This window comes from Magnolia sinica, chromosome 3 (assembly GCF_029962835.1).
Source record: "Magnolia sinica isolate HGM2019 chromosome 3, MsV1, whole genome shotgun sequence".
NCBI classification, from domain to species: domain Eukaryota; kingdom Viridiplantae; phylum Streptophyta; class Magnoliopsida; order Magnoliales; family Magnoliaceae; genus Magnolia; species Magnolia sinica.
The window spans coordinates 13,444,894-13,470,819 of record NC_080575.1 but is presented as its reverse complement, the minus strand read 5'-3'; the positions used below and the strand labels follow the sequence as shown (position 1 = coordinate 13,470,819).

The 25,926-nt window shown below is 41.2% G+C and overlaps 1 protein-coding gene across 1 annotated transcript; it reads left to right on the top strand.

The window, feature by feature from the left end:
• The first annotated feature begins 1,817 nt into the window (after positions 1–1,817).
• On the top strand, positions 1,818–24,493 carry LOC131239559 (spliceosome-associated protein 130 A). The gene is made up of 3 exons (XM_058237323.1): positions 1,818–5,036; positions 21,366–21,857; positions 24,091–24,493. The coding sequence occupies exons 1-3, from the start codon at positions 2,022–2,024 to the stop codon at positions 24,226–24,228; spliced, it is 3,645 nt and encodes a 1,214-aa protein (XP_058093306.1). The 5' UTR covers positions 1,818–2,021; the 3' UTR covers positions 24,229–24,493.
• Positions 24,494–25,926: the final 1,433 nt, after the last annotated feature.

Sequence of the window (25,926 nt, the reverse complement as noted above, 5' to 3'; positions counted from 1 at the left end):
TCTAAACACCCTCAATGACATTATTGTGATATTTTCAAAATATCAATATAGTTTAAAACATTATATCTTATCTCATTATTAAAGCCATCTTACCCAAAAAATAATAAAAAACTTTGAGAATTTGTTATATAAACATTTATTTTATTTTTAAATATATTTATGAATCAAATATAATTATTTTAAATATTTTTATTTACAGGCTTTTTCATATAATTTTCCGAGAAAAACCTGAAAATGAAAAAATCTCCCGAAATTGCTGAGAACGAGATTTGTCACTATGCAAATATGCAGGAGGTTTGCTAAACTGACGTACCTGCATGCAATGGCACCATTGACCCACCAAGACAGATACCCATATGGCAAATGGCTGCAATATCCAGACCATTCACGAGTGGCTCTGGACTTTATTATGTCTTGACCTAGAATCATCAAGTTGGCCAAAATGTTAGAAAACAGGTGTATGGCTTGAAACTCTTTGCCCAAGTTTTAATTGTACATTTTAAAAATATTTTCTGCTTAATCAGTTTCTGGCCATCAGATCATGTTTTTAGTAAATCTACATGGTGAGATCCCCTTGATGAATGGCTTGGATCTTCCACACATATGTCATTCCGGCAAATATGGTACCATGTAGGGTTGTACACCAACCGAGCTAGCTTGGTTAGCTTGCTCAACCCAATTCGACCCAGTTCGAAGCTGAGTTCGAGTTGAGCCGAGCCGAGTTGATTTTTTGAACTTGAAAATGAGTTCGAGTTGAATTCGAGTTGGCCACAGCTCAACTCGACTCGGATCGAATCCGGCTTGAATTAAACTCGGATCAAATCAGTTCAATCACTTGGTTACTTTGATATTGATGTTGCTTACCAGCATTTGATGAAATGACTCAACGAAGTGTGACTGGTGGTGAGGAAGGTATGTATATGAAATAAATACTCCTTTTTCTTAGTTTTTATATTGCTTTCATTCAGTGAGATTTTGAAGGTGCAGTTCAAGTGTTTGTGAAAATGCTACAATGGCAAACTCAGCTCGAATTGGTCGGAGCTGCTGACCAAATCGAGCTGAGCTGGCCAGCTAGGCTCAGTACCGAGTTCAAGCTGATATCAGCTAAGTGGCTGAGCCGGGTCGAGCTGAGGCCAGCTCGACTGGGTTGGACTCGATGTACACCCCTACCGTGCACATGGGCTGATTTGTCCACCCGCCTGGCCATGGTACACTTTCTTCGAGGCTTTAGTATTTAGGTACTGGAATGATCAGATCCGTTCCAACGTATAGCAATATTGAGCTATTTGGGACCCACCCTTAATGATTTAGTTCCATCAAAACCGTCCGTTAGATGTCGTACCTCCATGGTAGATTTATGTTTTGATTCCAGTTTACTCTGTAGCTTGGGTGGGCCACACTAAAAGGTAACAATGTTGGATATTGGGCAGGGTAACGCCCACCCTAGAAATTTTCAGATGGAATAATGGATCCAACTTGTTATTTATATAAAATCCAAACTGTTCATCAGGTGAAAAATACCAGGATAAAGAGAAAAAATGAAATTCAGACCATTAAAAATCTCAATTTAGCCATATACTATTAATATATAGGGTTTAATAGTGAAAGTACATTTCTCCGTATTTGTCTTAAAAGGAAAATTTTAAATATTTAATATTGAAATTACGGTTAAAATTAAAATTAACACTACATTAACGGTTTGGATTTGATATAAACATCAAAGCTAGGTCTCACAAAGCTCGGACGTATGTTAATTAGCATACATCCGAATGTATGTGATCATTCTCAATATATCTATATATATCGTCTTCCCTCCTTTCGTCCTTTTCTTACCTTCGCTCAAACATCTCACACCCAAAAAAAATTCAGTTCTAAACCCTAAACCCTACTTCACTTACACTCCAATGCCCCCAGACGCAGTTATTTTCCTCCCTCCCTTGTACGGACTGTAAATTTCACCCCCTCCTTTTAAAACTCCCACCCCAACTCCCACGGCCCTCCATTTCTAGGGTTTCCACAAAATGTACCTCTACAACCTCACTCTCCAGCAGGCTACCGGCGTCGTATGCGCCACCAACGGCAATTTCGTCGGTGGGAAGTCGCAAGAGATCGTCGTGGCCCGCGGCAAGGTCCTCGATCTCCTCCGTCCAGATGACAGCGGCAAGATCCAGACGATCCTGTCTGTTGATGTCTTCGGCGCCATCCGCTCCCTTGCCCAGTTCCGCCTTACCGGCTCCCAGAAGGACTACATCGTCGTCGGCTCTGACTCTGGTAGGATTATAATTTTGGAATACAACAAGGAAAAAAACGTCTTTAATAAGATCCATCAGGAAACCTTCGGGAAGTCGGGATGCCGTCGGATTGTCCCGGGACAGTACCTGGCCGTCGACCCCAAGGGCCGTGCTGTCATGATCGGTGCCTGTGAGAAGCAGAAGCTCGTCTATGTACTGAACCGTGACACTGCAGCCCGCCTCACTATCTCGTCCCCACTGGAGGCCCACAAGTCCCACACCATCGTGTACTCAATTGCCGGCGTCGACTGTGGGTTCGACAACCCGATATTCGCAGCGATTGAGCTTGACTACTCAGAGGCCGATCAGGACTCAACTGGCCAGGCTGCGAACGAGGCCCAGAAGCACCTCACTTTCTATGAGCTTGATCTGGGTCTCAACCATGTGTCGCGTAAGTGGTCGGAGCCGATTGACAATGGAGCGAACATGCTCGTGACGGTCCCAGGCGGTGGGGATGGGCCCAGTGGGGTTCTTGTCTGCGCTGAGAACTTTGTTATCTACAAGAACCAGGGCCACCCAGATGTCCGTGCTGTCATCCCAAGGAGGGTTGATCTTCCCAATGAACGTGGGGTTCTGATTGTCTCTGCTGCGACTCACAGGCAGAAAACCATGTTCTTCTTTCTACTACAATCTGAGTACGGTGACATATTCAAGGTCACATTAGAACACGAGAATGATCGGGTTTCAGAATTGAAGATAAAGTACTTTGATACAATCCCTGTTACAGCTGCAATGTGTGTCATGAAAACAGGATTCCTATTTGCTGCATCGGAATTTGGGAACCATGCACTGTACCAGTTCAAGGCGATTGGGGATGGGGCCGACATAGAATCCTCCTCTGCCACATTGATGGAGACGGAAGAAGGCTTCCAGCCTGTTTTCTTCCAGCCACGTGGGCTTAAAAATCTGGTCCGGATTGACCAGGTCGAGAGCCTAATGCCCGTCATGGACATGAAAGTCATCAATCTGTTTGAAGAAGAGACGCCACAGATCTTCACACTTTGCGGACGGGGGCCACGTTCATCGTTGCGGATACTGCGGCCTGGCCTGGCGATCAGTGAAATGGCTGTCTCGCAGCTTCCAGGTGTTCCAAGTGCTGTTTGGACAGTGAAGAAAAACGTGAGTGATGAGTTTGATGCTTACATTGTTGTCTCATTTGCAAACGCAACACTTGTGCTTTCGATTGGAGAGACAGTTGAGGAAGTCAGCGACAGCGGGTTCCTTGACACCACCCCGTCGCTTGCAGTCTCTTTGTTAGGCGATGATTCGCTGATGCAGGTCCACCCGAACGGGATCCGCCATATACGAGAGGACGGGCGTATCAACGAGTGGAAGACTCCAGGGAAGAAGACAATTGTGAAGGTGGGGTCGAACAGATTGCAGGTCGTGATTGCTTTGAGTGGGGGCGAGCTCATCTACTTCGAGATGGACATGACGGGCCAGCTGATGGAAGTTGAGAAACATGAGATGCCAGGGGACGTAGCGTGTTTGGACATTGCTCCAGTCCCAGAAGGACGGCAGAGATCACGATTTCTTGCAGTCGGATCGTATGATAACACGATCCGGATTCTGTCATTGGACCCGGATGATTGTATGCAGATTTTGAGTGTGCAGAGTGTGTCGTCGCCACCAGAATCACTCCTCTTGCTTGAATTTCAGGCATCGGTCGGTGGAGAGGATGGCGCTGATCACCCAGCAAGCATTTTTCTCAATGCAGGATTGCAGAATGGGGTCCTTTTCAGGACCGTTGTTGATATGGTAACAGGCCAGCTTTCTGATACTCGTTCTAGGTTCTTGGGTTTGCGGGCCCCAAAGCTGTTCTCTGCAATAGTGAGGGGCCGGCGGGCGATGCTTTGCTTGTCGAGCAGGCCTTGGCTTGGGTATATTCACCAAGGGCATTTCTTACTGACACCACTCTCGTACGAGACACTTGAATATGCTGCATCGTTTTCATCTGACCAGTGTGCAGAAGGTGTGGTCGCTGTTGCGGGGGATGCTCTGCGGGTTTTCACGATTGAACGGTTAGGGGAGACTTTTAATGAGACGGCAATTCCACTGAGGTATACACCGAGGAAGTTTGTGCTTCATCCAAAGCGGAAGCTTTTAGTCATTATAGAGAGCGATCAGGGAGCCTTCACTGCAGAAGAGAGGGAAGCTGCAAGGAAGGAATGCTTGGAAGCTGCCGGGATGGGAGAGAATGGAAATGCGAATGACGAGCAGATGGCGAATGGTGGGGAAGAAGAGGAGAAGGATGATCCTCTTTCAGATGAGCAGTATGGTTATCCGAAGTCTGAGTCATCCAAATGGGTGTCTTGCATTCGAGTCCTTGACCCGAGGTCAGCAAACACTACATGCCTGCTCGAGCTTCAAGAGAATGAGGCGGCTTTTAGTGTATGTATGGTGAATTTTCATGATAAGGAATATGGGACTCTTTTGGCTGTTGGGACGGCGAAGGCATTGCAGTTTTGGCCCAAGAGGAGTTTGTCGGGTGGGTTTATTCATATATATAGGTTTGTGGAGGATGGAAAATCACTTGAGCTTCTGCACAAGACGCCAGTAGAAGGCATCCCACTTGCGTTGTGCCAGTTCCAGGGAAGGTTACTTGCTGGGATTGGACCCATTCTTAGATTATACGATTTGGGGAAGAGGAAATTGCTGAGAAAATGTGAGAATAAGCTCTTCCCTAATACGATTATCTCTATTCACACCTATCGTGACCGGATATATGTTGGCGACATCCAAGAGGTATTTTTTTTTTCTTTCTTTATGCTTTTCTTTTCTGTGGAAATTATCTTCTAATTTCTGTCTGTGCTAAGAGATTTTATTGAAGAAATTTATTCTTCAGAGTAGATATGAGCTCTATGTTATTCTTCAATGCTAGATTTTTTAGTTTTTTATTTTTTATTTTTAATATTCAAATTAGAAATTAATGCCCAACTTAACTGCTAGTACTTATTTTTTAGATTTAGGAGTTCTATGTTATTCTTCAGTGTTAGAAATTATATCCAACTTCTTCTAGTCACAAATTTATATTTTAGTTGTCTTTTATGTTTTGTCAACATTCTTTTTCTTGCCTTTTAGGCTAAAGATATCGTTTACATATGTAGGCAAAAAATTGAATTCATTAATGCCAGTGGATGTCACTGGATCGTTTAGCTAGAGTAGTGATCCTTCCTACTCTCTCTTTTCTTTTTTTTTTTGTTTTGTTTTGTTTCTGAAGATTAATCAAGCTTTTATTAAAGAAAACTCAGAATAGAGATACTGATGGTGAAATCATGCACACCTCCCCACCCTACGCACATATTCAAGGAGGAGGGCCCCACTTTCGATCTGGATCGACGATGACATCTTTGGAGGGCCTTATAGTTAGGGGCTGCGCTATGAAGCTTTGGAGTGGACCCGATCATCACATAGATTCTACCATCGGATCTCATGATCGTGGCTTACTAACTTAGATGATCTAGGATTTTGAGTTTTGACTATTCTCGTTATTAGAAACATCATGAATGGCTTTGATTGCATAGATTAGTTATTATTTTATTTACTTCAGCTTTAAGTATTAGTGTGCGCACATGGCCCAAGGGTAAAATTGTCTTTTGGGGTTTAGAGTTTCCTTATAAATAAGGAACCCCATGTAGGTATTCTCAATGAAGTTTATGAATAAAAATTCTGCGTTTTTTCTTCTTCTCTAGAGTTTCCTTATAAATAAGGAACCCCATGTAGGTATTCTCAATGAAGTTTATGAATAAAAATTTTGCGTTTTTCTTCTTCTCTATCTCTTTGGGTTGAAGAATCAAATTAGGTGCGAAACCCTCCTTTTTTCGAAGGGCTAACTACCATGGTGTGAAGCTACATGCATTTCAAATTATCCCCACTTCTTTACACCCCACGTCTATCATCTTCTACATCCCTTCCATCTTCAGATTCACCCTCTTTAGTATCCAATTTTTATCCTATAATAGTGTACAAACAGATTTTCAGATTCTGGCCCATTTGAGGGGCTGAAACTTCGGAGGAGCACCATGCACAAACCGTGCATTGGATCAACGTGAAATTTGGCATGGAGGCAGTCCTACCTTGGCCGATCCTAGCCTAGGAGTCACTTTCCGACTTTGTGGGCCCCACACACGTGTGGACGAGCGGTCACACGTGCGCCCAGGGCCCGCTGCTGTCCACGCACGTGACTCATCTCAGGTTCAATTTTTTCTCTATTTTCCTCCCCTTTAGGCTTAAATCTAGATCCTTAACCCTAAAGAATCCCAAATCCCAATTATCCCCAAATTTGAGCCCTAGATTTTCCCCCGAATTGAAACATGGTGAATCTCTTGAATTGGGGAACAATCCTTTGAAAGAATGGATGAATCTTACACTCCTTTGGGCTTGTTTGTTGGTTTATAATTTTATTTGATCCAGCCCTAAACTTATGTAGGCTTGGACCCCCATAGATTCCCCTTTTGGAGTATTTGATCGTATGTAGTATGTGGAATTTTGTGATTGTTTAAAATTGGTATAATCTAAAGCTAGAACTCTTGCATATCATATTTAATTTCATGTCATGCATCAGATACAACAGAAAGATTAGCGAGCCCAACACCAACAACTGCAGCCGGCCCATCAGGGATCGATTACCAATTCAAAGATAGTATTACATGGGACTACACGGATCTATGTAGAGCTGGGCAGAATCCGACCCGATCCGAACCGAGCCGAAGGCCTGGATCGGTGCGGATCGAGTAGGACCACTCAGATCCGATCGTACATCGGATCGAGTTCGGATCGTGGTTAATCCGGACCGATCCGATCATATATCGGATCGAGTTCGGATCGAGGTCAATCCGGACCGATCCAATCCGAAATCCGAACGAACCCTAACCCCTCTTTCTCTACCCGAAGGAGGCGCCGCACCCACCCATCTCTCCTCCTTTCTCTCCCGATTTCCCTCTTCTCATTCTTTCTCTTCCGGTGTCCCACATCTCCTTCTTTCTCTCCCTCTCTCTCCCGATCTTGATTCAGTCTAGTCACCGGATAGACTTGACTCGATCCGACTCGATTCGGTTTCCCAGACCGAGTCGGACTCGGTTTAGGTCAGGCTAGCAAGGTTTGGATCGGATCGAGTCAGCCCTGCTGGACTGGGTCCCGGATCGGATCGAGTTCAAGTCAGGTTCTTGAAAAATCGGATTGAGTCGAGTTGGGCCCAATCCGGTCTGACTCGACTCGATGCCCACCTCTAGATCTATGATCAAACACTGTCAGGGATTGACGAGACAGTCCTTTTGCCATCTCATCAGCCATCACATTTGCATCTCTACCCACATGTGGGAAGAAGATGAGAGTATTTTTTTCCCTTGGGCATCTTGACCCTCTAACTTTGCTCCAAATCCTCTATTTATGCTCCTCCATAGATGACGAAAAGTTATCTTGTACTCAAGCTCTTTACCTTGGTCGGGTCTCATTCTTGTTCTAGTCCAGGTGTCCTCTATCAATTCCCATCTCGTTCATGTCCGTCCTCACCAATCTATAGCCACAACTCCTTCGTAGCCATATGTAACCCCTTCGTTGACATCTCAATCTCCAATTTCCATATAATAAAAAAAACTATATCCATATTCTGCACATGAAACCCATATTTCAGTATTAGTCAGGAAGCCCTTTGCTGAGCTCTGTTTACTCTTCTTTTCTGGACTCAGAGAACATTGGGGCCCCATTTTTTATGAATGAAATGAATTTTATTAAAAAACCAACAACATTTCAGCAGAAGCAGATTACATACCAAGCACATCAAGCTGGGAAATGAGAACAACAAAAACTCAGAATGCCACCCCTGATATGCATTCACTGGCTGTCTTCAAATTGAAATATGATACTGGTAGCACCTCTCTTTGCATAGTCATCTGCCTCACCATTTGCCTTTCTTAGAAACTGAGAGAGACACCTAGTGATTTTCTTAGAGATCATTGACTGATTTCTTCCCTTAGATCCGTTATGGGAATTACTTGGACTTGGCTCATGTAATGACATTCCAAGAGTCCCCTCCAATGATTACTTGGAACAGTGGAAGATCTACGACTTTCCCTAACTGCCTGAAGAAGGGCTGCCGTCTCCGTGAGATTAGTCTTTAATTCCAATCAGCCTGTTCAAAGTAGCCAAAACAGTTCTGTTGCTATCCTGAGCAATGCCACCTATGTCTGCAGGTCCTGTGTTCCCAAGTGAGCACCCATTAAAGTTAATTTTTGCACTGCCGATGGAGGAGCAGATGGTGCAAGAGTAGAGTGCTTCTGCCTTCAGGATTCAGAAATCTTAAAATCTCCTCCCAATTTACATGTAACAACATCTGAGGCTCAACATCTAAAGTCAACATTGGCCAAATCATTATTAGTCTGAAAATCTTTTTTTACAATGGCTGCCACCCCCATGAACCATGCCTTTGAAAATCCTCCCATTATGCTTCAGCCACATTGACCATAACACCACCTGACCTATGTTGTTCCAAAGAATTATGCCTAGTTTCACTTGAAGGTCCAGTTGACCAGCCCTATCAATTAAGTCACTCACTGTCTTCAGTAACACCCATTTGATTCCAAACTTTCCATTCACTGCTGCTCATATTTCCCAAACAATCGGACTCTGAATGAAAAAGTGGTTTGCACACTCGTTGTTAGCACATCGCGTTGGGCTAGTGTTACCTATAAATGTGGCAGAGGTCCCAAAGTGTCCAGCACGGCAAAATTTTAAAAAATGTGGGCACAGGGACACTTCTGTACACAAATAAATAATAAAGTAAATAAAACAATAAAAACATTAAAGCCCAAGGAAATTGGAAAGAATGTTCACGTAGTTCCAATAGAGACAAACTACTAGTTCAAACTAACAAATAATTGATTAACAAAACATTAAATGGAGGGAGGGTTGCCTAAACCCTTCCTAAGCTAACTGAGGCATGTGCCATTGGCCTGGCTTCAACCCTGGTGATGTTACAACCAAGGCACGTCAATTGCTGGTTGAAAACTATTTCCAAATCCCTCTTTGGCCTAGGTCCAGCCTTGTGCTATCGAGAATTTCTGGAAGGCCCCTCCTCTAATCCAGGGTAAGGCCCTGTAAAAAAGGGTGACTGAGTGACGCCATTGGAATCACTATTGGGATTCATTAAAAAAAAAGATTGAAAATAGTTTTAAAAAACATAGATTAAGAAAGGTTTTTTACCCTCCTTTTTGTTCTTGAAAATGGTGGTGGCGACCCTATATAGGAACCTACCTCGTCGATCCAAGTCGTCTGTGGCGTTGATTAAGCTTCTCCATCTTTCTCGATCATGATATTTGTGTTGGCCTTACTTGGGTTTGCGTTGAATTGTGGGGAGTGGAAGGGGATGTGATGTTTTTGTGGGGTTTCGAGTGTCTTCTTTGATAGATGCTTTTATCTAGCACCTAATCCTTGATAAGCATTGGAAGTTGGGGCATCACAAGGAGGGCTCAACTAACTTGTTGATGAGGCAGATTAGTTCATCCTTAGTCACTTTGCGTTTGTGCATTGCCATGCTTTTCCATCCTACTACATGGGGACTGTAGGTCTTGTTAGTCTTTTGGGTTAAGGTTTCTAGGTTAGACTTTTTTTAGAGTCAGTGTGGAAGACACTGGTCAGCGGACCGTAAAAAAAGGCATTGGTCAGCAGGCATATGTGACAATTGACTCTACGTGGTAAGACTTGTTGTATGAAGGGACTTGATTCCCCTCGGATCTTTTGCTTGGCTCCAAATCCTTTCGTGTTGGTGGCAGTGTGTTTTTCTTGTCTTGGTGCTACAACTTTGGTTTTTTTTTTTTTTTTTTTTGTGATTTCTCACTTCTTAACTGGTCGAAACACCAAATTGATATATGACTTGTAATGTTTTTATGGATGGTTATGATCATATTGACTTATATGTATTATGGAATGATGTTTAGAAATGAAAATATCTTTTTTCGTTAGTCTGCAATATCAAAGGCCACTTTTTAAAAGGAAAATTTCTTAAAAGACAAAAAAAAAAGAAAAGAAAGGAATAAGAATCCTTTAACACTATCATAACATGGTATTACTTGGTGCACATTGATGGCAAACGGAAGTTTTTTTTTTTCTTTTTAAATTTTTAAATTCAAATTTATTTATATTTTTCTTTTATATATTTTTAATTTTTTAAGAAAATTATAAAAAATCTTATGATTTACGATATGATTCCACTCGTACCACGATTTGCGATACGATAATGATTTTGACAACATTAGGTATGCCTTACTATATTTAAATTATGCAATCCTGCCTTTCCATTCCTCTCCTCGTGTGCCTACTGTCATTACCCAAATATCCCATGCAGGTCCAAGGGATGGGTCAACAAATCTTAATCATTGGATATTCATCAAGAGTAATTTAAAACAAATCAACGGTTAGTATTAACATTCAACAATTGGAAAACTTTGATTAGTGGTGAGAAAACATTAGATGCATTGGCCATCTATGAAAACATTTGATAGACGGTCCAAACCACAAGATTAGTCCGATAAACATGTCCTAGGCAAACAAGTGGATCCCTTTTTGAATCATGTAACTGGACCCTGATGTATGCACCTAGCTCCACCCATATGTCGGCCACCAATGTAACCTCATAAAAGCACATTACACTAAGACCTTGAACTCCTCACACGTCCGCAAGTCTAAGAATTAGTCAAAGCTAGTACATACACAAGTCAATCTAATTCAAGTATGACGGTCTCTTGATCTAGAGATTTGAAGCGATTCACCAATGTGAGCATCCAATGGTTATAATAACAAGAGCCACATCCATGAATGCTCGCACTCCCATGTGGGGTAGGGCAAAAGACACTAACTCATCATTGGGCCCGATGGTGGAGACCTCCCATCCCGCCTCGTCGTAGGTCCCCTCACACAGGATGACCACACCACAGTTTTGTACTACAACCTGCTAGGTGGTCATGGTCAAATAGGGTACTAAGTTCCATGGCCCACAACTCTCCCTTGGCCTGTGGCCGTTGTGTCTAATTTCAAGTTCCCAAGGTCAACAACAAGAATCTGCCCCTTTCTTCATTGATAAAATCAGCATTGTCGAATCTGCCCCTTTACTTCATGTCCTTGTTCAAATGCCCGGTCTCAATTCTATCAACTCTTGATAGATTAAGAAGAGATTTTTTGTGGCATGGTAAGGAGGAAAAAAATTTCATTTGGTAGAATGGAAAGAGGTGTGCAAGCATGTTCAAGAAGGTGGTGCAGGGGTCAGAGAGCTCAAAAGTATGAATTGGGCCCTCCTAAGGAAATGGATATGGAGACTCGGAACAGAGAATGAGACTCTGTGTAACTCGCTTATTAAGTGCAAGTATGGCAGCTTAGAGGGAGGCTGGTGGATAAAGGAATCCTCAATCTATAAAGCTTCAGCACTTTGGAAAGGTGTTCTATCTTCTAAGAGGGAGGTTCTTGAAGGTATCGGTGTTGTTATAGGAAAAGATGATAACACTCGCTTCTGGGAAGACTTGGGCGGGGGAATTAACTTTAAAAGAAGACTTTCCAAGCATCTTTCGCCTTGTTCCGAATCGATCCATTTTGGTTGCTGACTGTTACTCTATTATTGGGGACAAAATTGTTTGGAATCCCATTTGCAGAAGAAATCTCCATGATTGGGAGATCGAAAAATATGCGGCTCTTCAAGGTCGTATCATCAGTTGCAAGCCCGATAAGGTGAGTAAAGACATCCTAGTATGGAGACTCGACAGATCGAGTACTTTCTCGGTTAAGTCCTTATATAGTTGTATTGGCAGGAATCCCTCCCCCTTGGAAGAAGTGATGACAGATCAAAGGTGGAAATATAAAGTCCCTCCAAAGATAGCAATGTTCGGCTGGTTAGTTGGTAAGAAGAAAGTTTTGGCTGTCAATATCTTGAGGAAAAGGGGAATGATAATTACAAATATCTGTCTTTGTTGCATGGCTGATGAAGAATCGGTGGACCACTCATTCGTTCACTGTCCCTTCATTAACCAGGTGTGGATAGCTATCCTAAACTCCTTCGATATCTCATGGTCCTTCCCTGATTCAATTGATCGTCTGCTCAAAGCCTGGCATGGGTCTAAGATTGGCAAACAAAGAACCATGGTTTGGAGAATGTCTCTATTGGCTGTTTGGTGGTCGGTGTGGGAAGAAAGGAACGTGGGATGCTTCAATGGTATTTCCAACTCGGTGGGATCAATAGTCCAAAAAGTGCAACAGTATTTAGTCGAGTCGGCTTCTAATACTGTTAACTTAAAGGGCTGTAATCTGTCTTGTTTTGGAGGTTAATCATCTCACTATCTCAGTAGGTTGATCCCCTCTTTGGTTTCCTTTCTTTTTAATAAAAGTTATCGTTATCTCTAAAAAAAAGGTCAACAGCAAGAATCTCTCCTTAACCCATATAGATATCACATTTGATAAAGTTGCACACACATTAATGAGGCAAATGAATGAATCACACTTATTAAATGAGGCCCAAAACATAAGCATTGGTTTTCCAAACCACAACACTAACACACTGACTATAGCTCACATAATTTAGAGGGAGAAGAGGGAGAGGAGCTCGAAATAATAGGTGAGAGAATGTTATCAACTGGGTGAGGGAAGGTCAACTCCCTAGGAGGCTTTTCCCAATCCTTGAAGAAGCTAGAGACCTGAGTAAGTGTTTGGATGTCTCATTCTCTCACATCCAGTGTTTTGCAGATGACAAAGCCGATGAGTGTCCAGTAGATCTCGTCTGTTCCTGTGTCCATTTGCGTCTCTTTTGATCATTGTGCCGGATCTTGCAAACTGTTTTTTTGGTTGATTTTAATAAAATTTCACCATTCTTCAAAAGAAAAAAAGAAGAAGATAAAAAACATCGTCTTCATTGCCATCATAGCCTTCTCCCATCTATTTGGGATTTGCTTTACTTTTTCTCATGATTGTTTGGTAGAAGTTCAACAACTGGCTGCCTAGCTAGCATCAAACCTCCTTTACCCAGGCTGGGGAGTAGCGGGGGAGTCGTTACTAGGCACGATTTACCTAAAAATGTTGCCTTATTTGATAAGATTGGATTTTTTTAGAAGAATAAAAAGGTTTAGAAGTCCATAGAATGGTTAAATATTTCATCATAAAACTAAACAAAATATTGTGTTATGGGATACCGACATTCGTATCCATAATCTATACTTTTGAGAAATGGAGAGTTGGGTTGTTGATCTAATGTCCATGACCTTAAGTATTCGTATACGGGGATCATAGAGTGGTAGCTCAATGGGCTTTCAATGTTGGGTGGCAGTGGGCTAAGCTTGTATAGACATTCAGGGTTTGGGTCCAGCCCATGCATGAACTTCTAGCTTGTGGCCTGAGCTTGGGCCTAGGCTTTGAGGTCCGTTGAACACACACACACGTGTGTTTGTATTTTTCATCACTAAGTATTAAAAAAAAAAATGATCATAAATGACTAGAATGTCCTCATCTTTCCCCTTATTAATTATTTGTTAATAGTAAGGGTTTTTTTTTTTTTTTTTTACTACAATGTACATATGTGTAATTTAAGAAACCATAACCTTCCATCCATGTCTCCTTTCTCCTCCTCCCAAACCTCTGAAAGATGTCGTCTCTTCTTTCACTGACCAAAGAAATCCAAATGTCCGATCTTCACTTGATAGACGTTGGATCTAATTAAAAAATCTGTCTTCTTCACTGGAAACCTAGATACTAGGAACATCGGAGTTGGTTGGGCCGTCATTCACATATTGCCTGTGGGTCACGCTTGTGCTCAAGTTTTGATCTGAGTATTGACTTGATCAGTCTTGGGCATGAGTTTAGCCTGATTAGTAATCTGAACAGGCTTGGGTATTAGCCTGATTTCGCTTTGACCTGGCTTGTTGTCACTGCTATCACAACACATTCCTTGTGATATAGAGCCAATCAAAACTACTAGCACGAAGTGACCAATTGGTGGCTATGCACTCTGTCACTCACTCTAAAATGATGGTTGCATCCCTTGCAAGTATCCATTGTTTTAGACCCCTTTGTCTCTCTCTGTTTTTTTTAATTTTTAATTTTTAATTTTTTTAAAAAAATTAAGATAATGATTTCATAATGCAAGGGCATTTTCACACTGGGCTCGAGTGGGGTGGCTTGTGGGATGCAGGGGCACACTCGAGGTGGGTGGCCCGCATAACCCATGGATTTGGGGCCCATGTGAGGTGGGTGGCTCGTATAGGGTGGAACCCATGGATTTGGGGCCCCCGAGAGGGCGGAACCCATGGACTTGGGGCCCATGAGGACGGTTCGACCGAGGACTTAACCCATGGATTTGGGGCCTGGGCTATGAGATAAAGGGATTAATTCACCATGCTCTATTAGTTCGAGCTTTTAGAGCAAGTGGTTAATTGTCCTGCATCATTTCATTTGTAGAAGTGAAAAGTGTACATCTAGATGAGGGGAGACTAGATGGGGGAGAATATGCTTGACTATGTTCTTGATAAGCCTTGTAGAGGAATCTTCTTGAAGGTTATGATCTTTTGAAGGATGGGTTGTTAGAAATACTTACAGAGGCAATTTTTGTAGGATGCATAGCGGTCCAAAGAGGGCTTTTCCTTATAGAAAGGTAAAAAGAAATATTTGAGCATGTGGCACGGATATCTTCACCTAGGCATAGATGGTGGTAACATTTTCAAAAGAGGAGGGAAAATCTATGGATGTTGAATGGAATAGTTTATTGGCATTTATAGGAAGGTTTGGGTCTTAAAAGAGAGCCATAGGATAGCAGTTGTTTCCTTTCTTTTTCAAAGGGTGTTTGTAATTGCCCCTCTTTGTTGCTTGTTGTGTGTAAAAAAGATTAAAAAAATAGTTAAATCGGGTTCCGATTGTAAAGTAGGGTGATAAAATGCCACAATTTACCTATATTTTGCCCCCTTTAGGTGCCCCATGGGCAACATGGGACAGCTAAGAAGATTGGTGCAAAGATAAAGAAAATTGTGTAAAGCAAAATGTGAGAGGAAAAAGGAACAATCCGGAGGTTTCTGTTAATGAGGCATGCATGTTGATACAAAAAGTTTCATAGGTGAGAGCTGTTATGGAATTATCTCGAGCTATGACAGTTTGCATTAAAGATTGACAGTTGAGTCGAGCCTAGTAGGCAATACACAGTGAAGATTGTATTGCACCATTTGAAGAGAATCTTGTGATCAATCATGAGACATGATGCATCCAGGTCATCTGATCATCAGATCAAAGCCTAAATTGATTGTTATTGATGCCTGATTGTGTGGTCATGTCAATCCAAGGGTTTGAATTATAGATTTGACCTAGATAAGGAGCAACTAAATATTCAAACATCATATTAGGCCCATCCTATCATTTTGGTTAGAGGCTAGGCTTCCAACCGTCCAGTTGAAGATCTAGACAACAGCAAGCGTTTGATCAAATTGATTGATGATTTAGGCTAGGTTAAGGACCCAATGATAGATCCGAGACCATTCAATTGTCTAATTAGACAATGATTGACAAATCCAATCAAGAATTTTTAAGTTGTAATTGGTTGGACTGTGGGGGCTCATTGGTCCAATCGTACAAATGTGCCTAACACACCAACCCTACAACCACTTTGGAGGGTTTATGTTGTACATATGTTGATTGTAAATAAAATAGATTTTTGCCATAGTAGACCCATGGTTTGCTTGAAACACCAAACTATACCCCATTTTCAAATGTTTATTTTTTTGGACCTCTGACAACTTTTAGACCTTTTTGGTCGAAAATGTCCTTTCGTCTATCCCAACACTTGTAAAGGTGGTTGCGTGTGGAGAATGTTCGTGGGGCCCACATCTATGTTTGATGTTGACCGTTGAAACTTCCCTTTGGTCCACTGCTGGAGTCATCCATCCTGTTCATAAGGTCACATGGTCTGGATGAGGGGAATACAAATTTCAGCTTAATCTAAACACCTTGTTACCTTATAAGTTCTAAACGGTGGATATTTAATCTCCACTATTTCTTAAGGTATGGTCCACCTGTGAGTAGTATACCTTTCATTCTTTGGCTCATGCCCTGCCCTTAAACGCCGAAATGGATGGATGTGTGGATAAGATACGAACCTTACGATGGGCCCCATAGACAATGACCTAAGGCCATTTAATAGACCCCACATACCAACCGCGACCAGTAAAACGTGACTACCGCGATCCCTTCCACTTGAAAACTGCTATCCCTAAAACGACTCAACTATGACCCCTACTAAGTCCAAATTGCAATCCCTAAATTGACATAACTGTGACCCTTACTACATGCAAACTGCAATCCCTAAAATGACCCAACTGCGACCCCCATATAGGGGTCACGATTCTAACTTAGTAGGGGTCGCAGTTGGGTCGTTTTAGGAATCACATTTTGCATGTGGAATAGATTGCAGTTGTCACATTTTAGGGGTCGTGTTTCTCACGTTTTAGAAGTTGCAGTTGGTATGTGGGGTCTACTATATGGTCTTGGATCACCGTTTGTGGGGCCTATCTAGAGGCTCATGTCCTATCTATGTCGTCCATTCATTTTCGCTTTTAAGGTTAGGGCATGTGTCAAAGAACAATAGGTATTCAACTCACAGGTGGACCGCACATTAAGAAACAGTGGGGATTGAACATCTACCGTTTAAAACTTATGGGGCAACAATGTATGTGGATCAAGCTGAAATTTGTTTATTCCGCCCGTCCAGACTCGTGTGACCTTATGAATGGGCCGAATGGCTCCAGCAGTGGACCGAAGGGAGGTTTCAATAGTGCACATCAAATATAGATGTGGGCCCCCCAAACATTCTCCGCATGCAACCGCCTTTATGGGCGTTGGGATATATGCAATGACATTTTTGTCCAAAAAAGCTGTCAGAGGGCCCAAAAAAAACAAACATTTGAAAATGGGGTTTAGTTTGTTGTTTAATGCATACCTTGGATTTACTTTGGTAAAAATCCCTAAATAAACCTCAACTAGTTTACATGACCCCCAACATTTATATGATTGATGTATGCGGAATTCTAGTTAGATTTGGACTCTTTATTTTTTATTTCCTTGTTTGGTTCTCATCGGTGTATTTGTTTACATAATTCAAAATGTGGACATGGAAAATTCCCATGGAATCCTCATGAAATGAAACTGTGGAAATCAACAATAGTTCCGTTGTCTAGTTTGAAGTGTTATTTTTCTATTGAAATGTTAAAAAGGTCAACGGACAAACAATGGAGGCTATCTCTTCTAAACATGGAAATCTACATTTAAGATGTTTTCTTAGGGCTCGTTTGGGAGCTTGGAAGTGGATGTAAATGGTAAATGGAATTGGAGGTAAATGAATTGGGAGTAAGTGGCTTACTCAATTGTGTTTGGATGGGGTAGATGAAATGCATTTGAAATCCAAATATTCTGTTTGGACGGGAGTAAATAGAAGGAATTAGAATGCATTTGAATTTTTCAATATATTCACAAGAATATATGTGATATCCCAAATTAGCTTTAATATCATAAATTAGTGTACTTATGTGATATTTAATATAATGATTGTAATAAGCCCATTGAAATATATACATTAGCTAAAAATGAGGAAATTTCGAGCCTCGGGTAAGCCACAAATGTAAGGATCACAAATAATCAACTTGCTAATGTTTTTAAACATCCATTTAGATGGCCAACCTTTGGACGGTTTGGATCACTCTATTGGAGTGATTTTAGTGATTGAGCCGATAATGGGATTGTTTTGGAGTATCATCAACATGTCATGTGTGTGGCGGATATGTATGTAGCGGCAATGTTTTAAATATTGATGATATCGGCTGATGTTTCCCACGATATATCTTGTATCCCACCTGTGCGATACGAAATGCAAATGTAGTGCCGTTATATCCCACATGTTCGATCCGGTGAGCATTTTCAATTTTTGATCCACTTTTTTTTTGGGTTAAAATTATGTTAAATCAATGTTAAAAGGTTATAAATCCATTGGCTCTTCATGTTTTGCATGAAAAATCATGGAGTTGGAGCTTTGATTTCGATATCCATTGGTTATTCACGTTCTCCATTTTTTATTTTTTTATTTTTGGTCGAAATTTTACTTCAACCTGCTATCAATTGAGACTAATTTTGAAGTATTTGATGAAATGATCATCATATACACTCTAATTTCAAAATTTGAGTGTGGGTGGTTCGATTTGGGAAACATTGGAGAAAATTCAAAAAATTTCTATTTTCTACCAAATTGTCTGCATTGTTGCACTCCAAAACATGAAATCAAGCATGTATGAGGGTTGATCTACTGATTTGTTAAGTCCCTGCCAATTTTTTAAAAATAAAAATAATTTTTTGATTAAAAAGTAATTGAAATTATTAAATATTATTTATTTTTTTCGAAATTTCCCTTCAACCAACTGTCAATTGAGACTAATTTCAAAGTATTTAGGAGTGTTTGATGAAATGATCATCACATACACTTTAAATATTGTGCATTCAATTTGAATATAGTTGCATTAGTTCAGTTAGACAACGCATTGCTTAAGTCCATATACAAAGGAAACCTATTATGTGCACTTCTTTTTTGAGATGTTATGATTTAAAAGTGTGTATTATGGTCTTTTTTAACAATCCCTGAAGTTTCATTGAAAAATTCAACCATTTTCCCAATGTTGCCCAAAAAGTGCGATAAATTACCCGATACAAATGATATATCTCGTGCGATAACTGATATGTATCTGTATCCCAAGGATGCGATACGTAACGCAATACTGATATTTCGAACATTGTGTAGTGGCACCTTTATTTACTCGTGTGACTCTTCAAGGGAGCTCAAAAAGGGATTTCGCCCCATTTACTTCCAAATCCTCTCTCATAGAGACTATTTCATTTACATGCCTATTTACTCACATTTCACTTCATTTACACCCATCCAAACGCACCTCAAATGCTATTTACCTCCATTTACTCCTAATTCCCCCCATTTACTCCCAACCAAACGGCCACGTGAAATGGTCTTTCTTTTTTTTGGAGGAAATTCTAGGAAGGAAATCGTTGCCCCCCTCTTTTAGTTTCTCAAATAGAGGAAACAGTCACATCTGGGATTTCATACAGTTTTTCATAGTTTTCTCTCTAAACAAAGAGGTGCTGGATTATTTTAGGGGAATTTGTTCTGGGCCAATAGAGTATTGGAATAGAGATCTTGCAGTGCTTCTTCTTTCTAGAAGCTTCTTGGGAGGGATTGCAGCCTATGAATAGTCCTATTCTGCCATGCATAGGGACCATGCTTGATACGATGGATTAAATGAAATTTATTTTTTTAGTTTCATGTGACATGTTTCTAGCCTAGGAGAGTGATTCTTTTAGAATCTAGTGGTGCGATCCTTGTAGATCCCTTTAGTTGCACTTCTTAGGGTTTTTCTCTATGTTGTCACTCATCTATTCTTTTTCCCTTTATTTCCAGAGACATTTGTATATTCCCCCCTCATGTTTTGATATTCGTAGTAGGTTCCCCTGATATATGATGACATTTGTAAATACACTTTTGCCATTGGCCCATGACCTGTTGTTAACAGCTATTGCCTGCGTGTTTATTGCCATTAATTTTTAGAAGGCAATAACTAAAATGCACTCAATTATCCTCCAGCTATCTTTATTTGAAACTGTATCTAGTGAAAGATACCTCAAATGAGGGGGTGGCACATGTGTCCAACTTCTATGCATACAAAACCACATGTAGGAGATTGGGGCCATTCATCAGGTGGGATACATTGTGAACATGCCTTAGACCTAAAATAATATTGGTCCAATGGTCAAACATGTCAAAATTTTGTGAGAAAAATGGGCTTCCTTGTTGTGGAGTCACACCGAGCCAAGCCGAACTCGAGCTGAGGTAGGCTGCTGGCTGAACCGAGCCGAGCTGTGCCAAGCTTACCTTGGTTTGGCTCGGTGTCCAGCTATTGTATTGGGGATGGATGCCCAGCTATTGTATTGGGGATGGATGCCTTAGTTTATCTTCTTTCTCATTTTTTGGTATTATTTGGATCAGGATTTATACACGCATTATATGTATTTAACTAAATATTATGCATTCCAATATATCTTTTGGAATCATCATATAACTGTACTGAAATATCAGCATTCAATGATGGGTGACCAGAGTATCATCTGTTGGCTCTGCCTTGTTTGCCCTCACACTTCCCTTAAAAAAAAAAAAAAAAACAACGCGGTTGAGACTTTGGGGCCTGGGACTTGGGCATGACTGCAATTTTCTCCTCTGGCAGAATTGTAAGGATAGTTCTCCATGTTTAGATTGGAGGCTCAGTAGGGCCTGTTTGGATTGGAAGAATCATCGGTAAATGAATCGATTCTGTAATCATTTTAACTTTATGTCGAATAATCTCGACTCTGAATGTTGACCAAGGCCAACTTAAATACAGCTAATGCTGGCTGTTTCATGATAAAGTTATCCCTTATAAAGTGCACTACTCTTTTATTTTCAATTATCATAAGCAGTATCAAGTACTTATTTGGAGTGTAATACACAGATGCAGCATTGTCTTCACTCTCTTAATCGATGATTTAGGTTGGGTTGGCATTGCACGTATCTATAGTTCTATTCATTTAAAGGGAGTTATTTGATACACCGGCTGTGTATGATGCTGGATACGCAGGCACTTAGAAATTGTACACATGGCATGCACTTGTGTAAATTAAACTGACTAAATTGTAGAAACCACTGTCACTAAGTCATGATCCCCAAATCATATTGGTTGAACAATCCTAACCTCTGATTAACCATTAGATATTTTCATTTTTAACCGTCCAATAAATGTCCCTCAATCCGATAGCCAGATAAAAGTAATTTTAATATTTGGTTCATGATGCATGTAAGTTGGGAGCCACAATTTGGTTTTAATTTGACTTGTATGCCACGTATGCAATTTCTAGGTAATTCCTAAAGTGCCTGGGTATCATCCATCACACTCTGCTAGAGTATAAAGTTTTTCTCTTCATTTAATCTCCTTATTTTTATGTTCATGTTGCTGACTTTTATGTATTGGTGACTCTTTCCAGTCATTCCATTATTGCAAGTATAGGCGAGATGAAAACCAGCTGTATATATTCGCAGATGACTCCGTGCCCAGATGGCTCACAGCATCATACCACATAGATTTTGACACCATGGCAGGTGCAGACAAGTTTGGGAATGTGTACTTTGTGCGGCTGCCGCAGGATGTGTCAGATGAGATCGAAGAGGATCCAACAGGCGGTAAGATAAAGTGGGAGCAGGGGAAGCTGAATGGTGCTCCGAATAAGGTAGAGGAGATTGTGCAATTCCATGTGGGTGACGTCGTTACCTGCTTGCAGAAGGCATCGCTCATACCGGGAGGCGGTGAGTGCATCATTTACGGGACTGTGATGGGAAGCTTGGGGGCGTTGCTTGCTTTCACCTCCAGGGAGGATGTTGATTTCTTTTCGCATTTGGAGATGCATATGAGGCAGGAGCACCCCCCTTTGTGCGGAAGGGACCACATGGCCTACAGATCTGCTTATTTTCCGGTCAAGGTAATCTGCAATGTTCAACTCCTTGCCCTGTGGTCATATGCACGTGAATTGCATTTCCACCAACCACTAGGATATGCACAAGTCACAACACCATCGACCACACGGCACTAAAAAATTACTGTCAATATCTCACGGTTATCTCGTATCTGGAGATGGATATCCAGATGTCTTAGAAATGGCTGATGGTATTTTGCAGAGATTCTTCTCCATGGGCCATCGTCCTTCTTCCTTGGTTTCTGGGTATATAGTTTGTATTTGAAAATGTTGTCTGAGGAAGATCCTGAGTTCCTATTTATGGGGCCCTTGATTTGGTGATCCATACTCATCTGATGGGTCCCATGTGTTGCTGACCGAATGCTTGATTTGATGTGCCCCATGGTTGGACCATGCAACTATAACAATTATAAAAGTCCCCATGTCATGACAACATTAACCTTTTGATCCTTGTTGAAAAATATTATATATTTAATCCATTGGTTGCCTGCAAATATATGACTTAAGAAAGAGGAAAGCTTTGATACTCTGGCAGTGAGCGATGTCTGATATGAAGGCACAAAGAAATTGTGCATATGTCACGCAATTAATTCAAACTGAAGTAGTCAAATTATGGGTCCCAGTTTAGCTCTATCATCGGTGAAAAAAGTAATTTGATCATATAACTATTGGATTGGTAGACATTTATTGGACAGTTGAAATGATAATTAAAAAAAATCCAAGTCTTATATCAGCGGAGAAGTATCAAAGAATCAGGGGTTAGGATTTATTTAACCAATCTTTTGACTAAGTTATAACACGTTTCACCATTTAAACTGTTTATTTTGAGTTAATATATGCCACATGTAAAGTTTCTGAATGCTTGTGTATGAAGCATCCTGTGCAGCCAGAGTCTCAAACAAAGTCCCGGTTAAGAAATAAATACGTCCAAATGGTGAACAGAGTGTTCATGAGGCTATATTGTTCATTCTCCGTGGGCCTGTCAAATCAACAGTCTGGATCATCAAACTTGGGCCATTAGGAGCTCAGAGCCTAAGGGGCTGTTTGGTAGTAACAAAAGTTGGTTCCTGGACCGTTCTATAGGGAAGAACTTGGGCATTTGTTGAGAGATATCCCAGCTAGAATCTCGAGCAAACCGGGGACAGCTGGTATCTCCTTTTGAGTTAGCCAAGTCTCTCTCCGTAAGGAGTAGGTTCCTAGTAAACCCGGACAACATTCTCTCCTTCTCTCTTTCCCTCCTTCCATATGCCTATGTGTGGTGCCATCTGATCCATCAATCACATTTCATTTGTAACTTTAGGCCCTTAGTCACATATCAGACCCATTCACAGCTTCTGTTGGTCACACACTAGGCAACGGTGCAGATGGAAACACACACCACTGTGGGTGGAGCCCTCAAGACTGTCTAAATATCAAATCCAACCCATTAATCAGTTCCATCAGGGTGAAAGATATACCGGATATTTTGATGATTGAAAACTCAGGTGGGCCACAACACCCATTTATTATTATTATTATTATTATTTTATTTATTATTATTTTATTTTAATAAAAACTGCTGCGAAGGCTTCTCATTAACAAAAGGGAGCCAGATACACATTTCAGGAGCCCCTAGGAATAAAATCTCCCAGGGGTGCCTATCATATAGAAGAGAACAAGAAAAAAGACACTATACAAAAATTAAAAAACTGAGACGGAGCCAGATACACATTTCAGGAGCCCCTAGGAATAAAATCTCCCACAACACCCAATTTACCTGTGATTTTACATAATTTTTTCTCCTATTGTATTGCCCAATCGACCTTTCTTCTTAGATTATTGTTATTTATTTTTATTTTTGTACAGTGGATATAAAGGGAGAAACCTGATGGCCCCCTAGGGCTTTGACTGTTTTGAAAGTGAAAATAAGATCTAGATAGGCATTGCCTGCTTAATAAAATTTTTGCCTTTAAAAAAAGAAAAAAGAAAATATCTAGATAGGCACACTAGACAGGTTTAAACTTTCAACAAACAGCAAGGCCTGATTAAGACAGCATTGGCCTAGCCAGACCACCTAGACAGGCTATCCAGTATTGAACTAATGTTGCCACCAAGCTGTCCTTTAGTCACTCGGCATAATCTGTTGCTTAGGATAAGATAATTCTGGGGGTCCATGAACCAGTTCATCAAGAATTTTTTTAGTGTAGCTCTTTCACTTTAATGCTTGAACTGATCTTGGCATTGTGGAATGATTTATCAGGATGTGATCGATGGCGATCTTTGTGAACAGTTCCCAACCTTGCCGCCTGATTTGCAGAGGAAGATTGCGGATGAACTGGATAGAACTCCTGGTGAGATATTGAAGAAACTAGAAGATGTCAGGAATAAGATTATCTAAGGAGCATTTCATTCAGGCCTAACTAACTGTGGCGTTGTAGTTCAGGTAAGAGTACTGCTCACCATAGAAGCATACATTTCACTACTGTTGTTGAATCTTTGATTATGAGCAGTTCTGTTGAGGAGAGATCCCGGTCTGGTGTTATTTGTCAGCCCCTCATTGTAATACATGTTTTGAGCTTGTCTTATGCGGAGGTAAAGAGAAGTTTCGCGGACATAGTTCCCAGATTGTGAATGAGAAAAATGTTTGTACTTTCGTAGGTGAATATGATTCTCAAATGTCACATTCTCAAATGTCCCTTGCGTGGTTTAGATGAGAGGGGTCTTGCTTCAAGTTGGCATTGGAACGACCAGAAGCAACGATGGTACTGTGCTGTTGGTGGTACTCACGTGGTGTGTATGATGACCGACCTGTCCAAAAGTGAGCTTGGCCGTGACGTGCATGTTGCTCATTGATCATGGGCCACAGCATACTATGTACAACCACCCAAAAAACCCCCGCAGAGAAGTGGTGGGATCCATGTATTTTTATATTGTAGTCAGTCTAAAAGATGTTTCCCACCCTGCTGATGCGACATCCTAGAAATTAGGTCATTTTTTAATTTTTTATTTTGAAATGTGTTTGTTCATTCCTACTGATCTTATCATATTAATTTCTAATTTCTGATCTACCGTCCTGGAGGTCATTCTCAAATCATTCATCAGTTGGGACCCACCTTGAATTTGGTGGCGGTTGTGCATTTTTCATTGGTTTATATAGTGTGGTCCACCTGATAACTGGATGGCCCTGGTTTTTGGGGTGTCTTGTCATCATGGTGGGGAGTGCTTTTTGGACGGTTGGATGCTGTTAGCTCTTCACGTGGGTTTGACAGCAGCCGGGTTATGACCGACTTTTTGTTGGTGAACTGTGTGCTTATTGGGTGTGGGATCGATAGATTCCTGATTTTTGGAAGAATCAGAATATCAATGTATTGTGATTTACACCCTACTGGAGAAGTATGGACAGGGACCTGAAAGGAGGCAGCGTTGAGCGATCCTGTCTATGGTGAGGCCCATCCGGTCAGCAAGTAGCAGCCCAAAACGGACTATACTCGCCTGTAACCTACTAACCCAGGTTTAAAGGAAGTTCCTGACCTCAAGATCTGTGGGGCATGCTGTCATGTTTGTGTTATACCCATTCCATCTATACATTTCGACAGCTCATTTCGGACATGAGCTCCAACAAGTGGGAGATACAAAACTAAAGTTGGCCACACCACGGTAAACAGTGGAGATGGAAATCCTGGAGCCCACTGCAATGTTCATATGCTATCCAACCTGTTCATAAGGTGATTTGCACTGGGATGAAGGGGAAAGCACAAATGTCAGCTTGATTTGAAACTTCTATGGCCCGGAGAATTTTCAAGGGTGGGTGTTTGATCCCCATTGTTTCTTGTGGTGTGGCCCACATGAGTTTCGGATCTCCCCCATGTCCAAAAACAAGCGGGTGAAATGAATGGACGGAGTATATATAACACATGCATCAGGGTGGGTCCCATCTTGCTTGGGTTTATATGGAATTTTGCACAAATGCTGTGGTTGGTCTCACCATCCCACAGCTTGGGGCCGGGGTTATTGGGAAATCGCTGCCCTCCAAAACATCGGAGTAGTCCACTCCACTAAATGTGGACTGTCATTGTACTTTCTATAAGTGGGCTCC

Coding starts and splice junctions, on each gene's coding strand:
- LOC131239559 (XM_058237323.1), top strand. CDS start 2,022: ATGTACCTCTACAACCTCACTCTCCAGCAGGCTACCGGCGTCGTATGC. Junction 5,037..21,365: donor ATGTTGGCGACATCCAAGAG/GTATTTTTTTTT, acceptor GACTCTTTCCAG/TCATTCCATTATTGCAAGTA. Junction 21,858..24,090: donor CTGCTTATTTTCCGGTCAAG/GTAATCTGCAAT, acceptor ATGATTTATCAG/GATGTGATCGATGGCGATCT.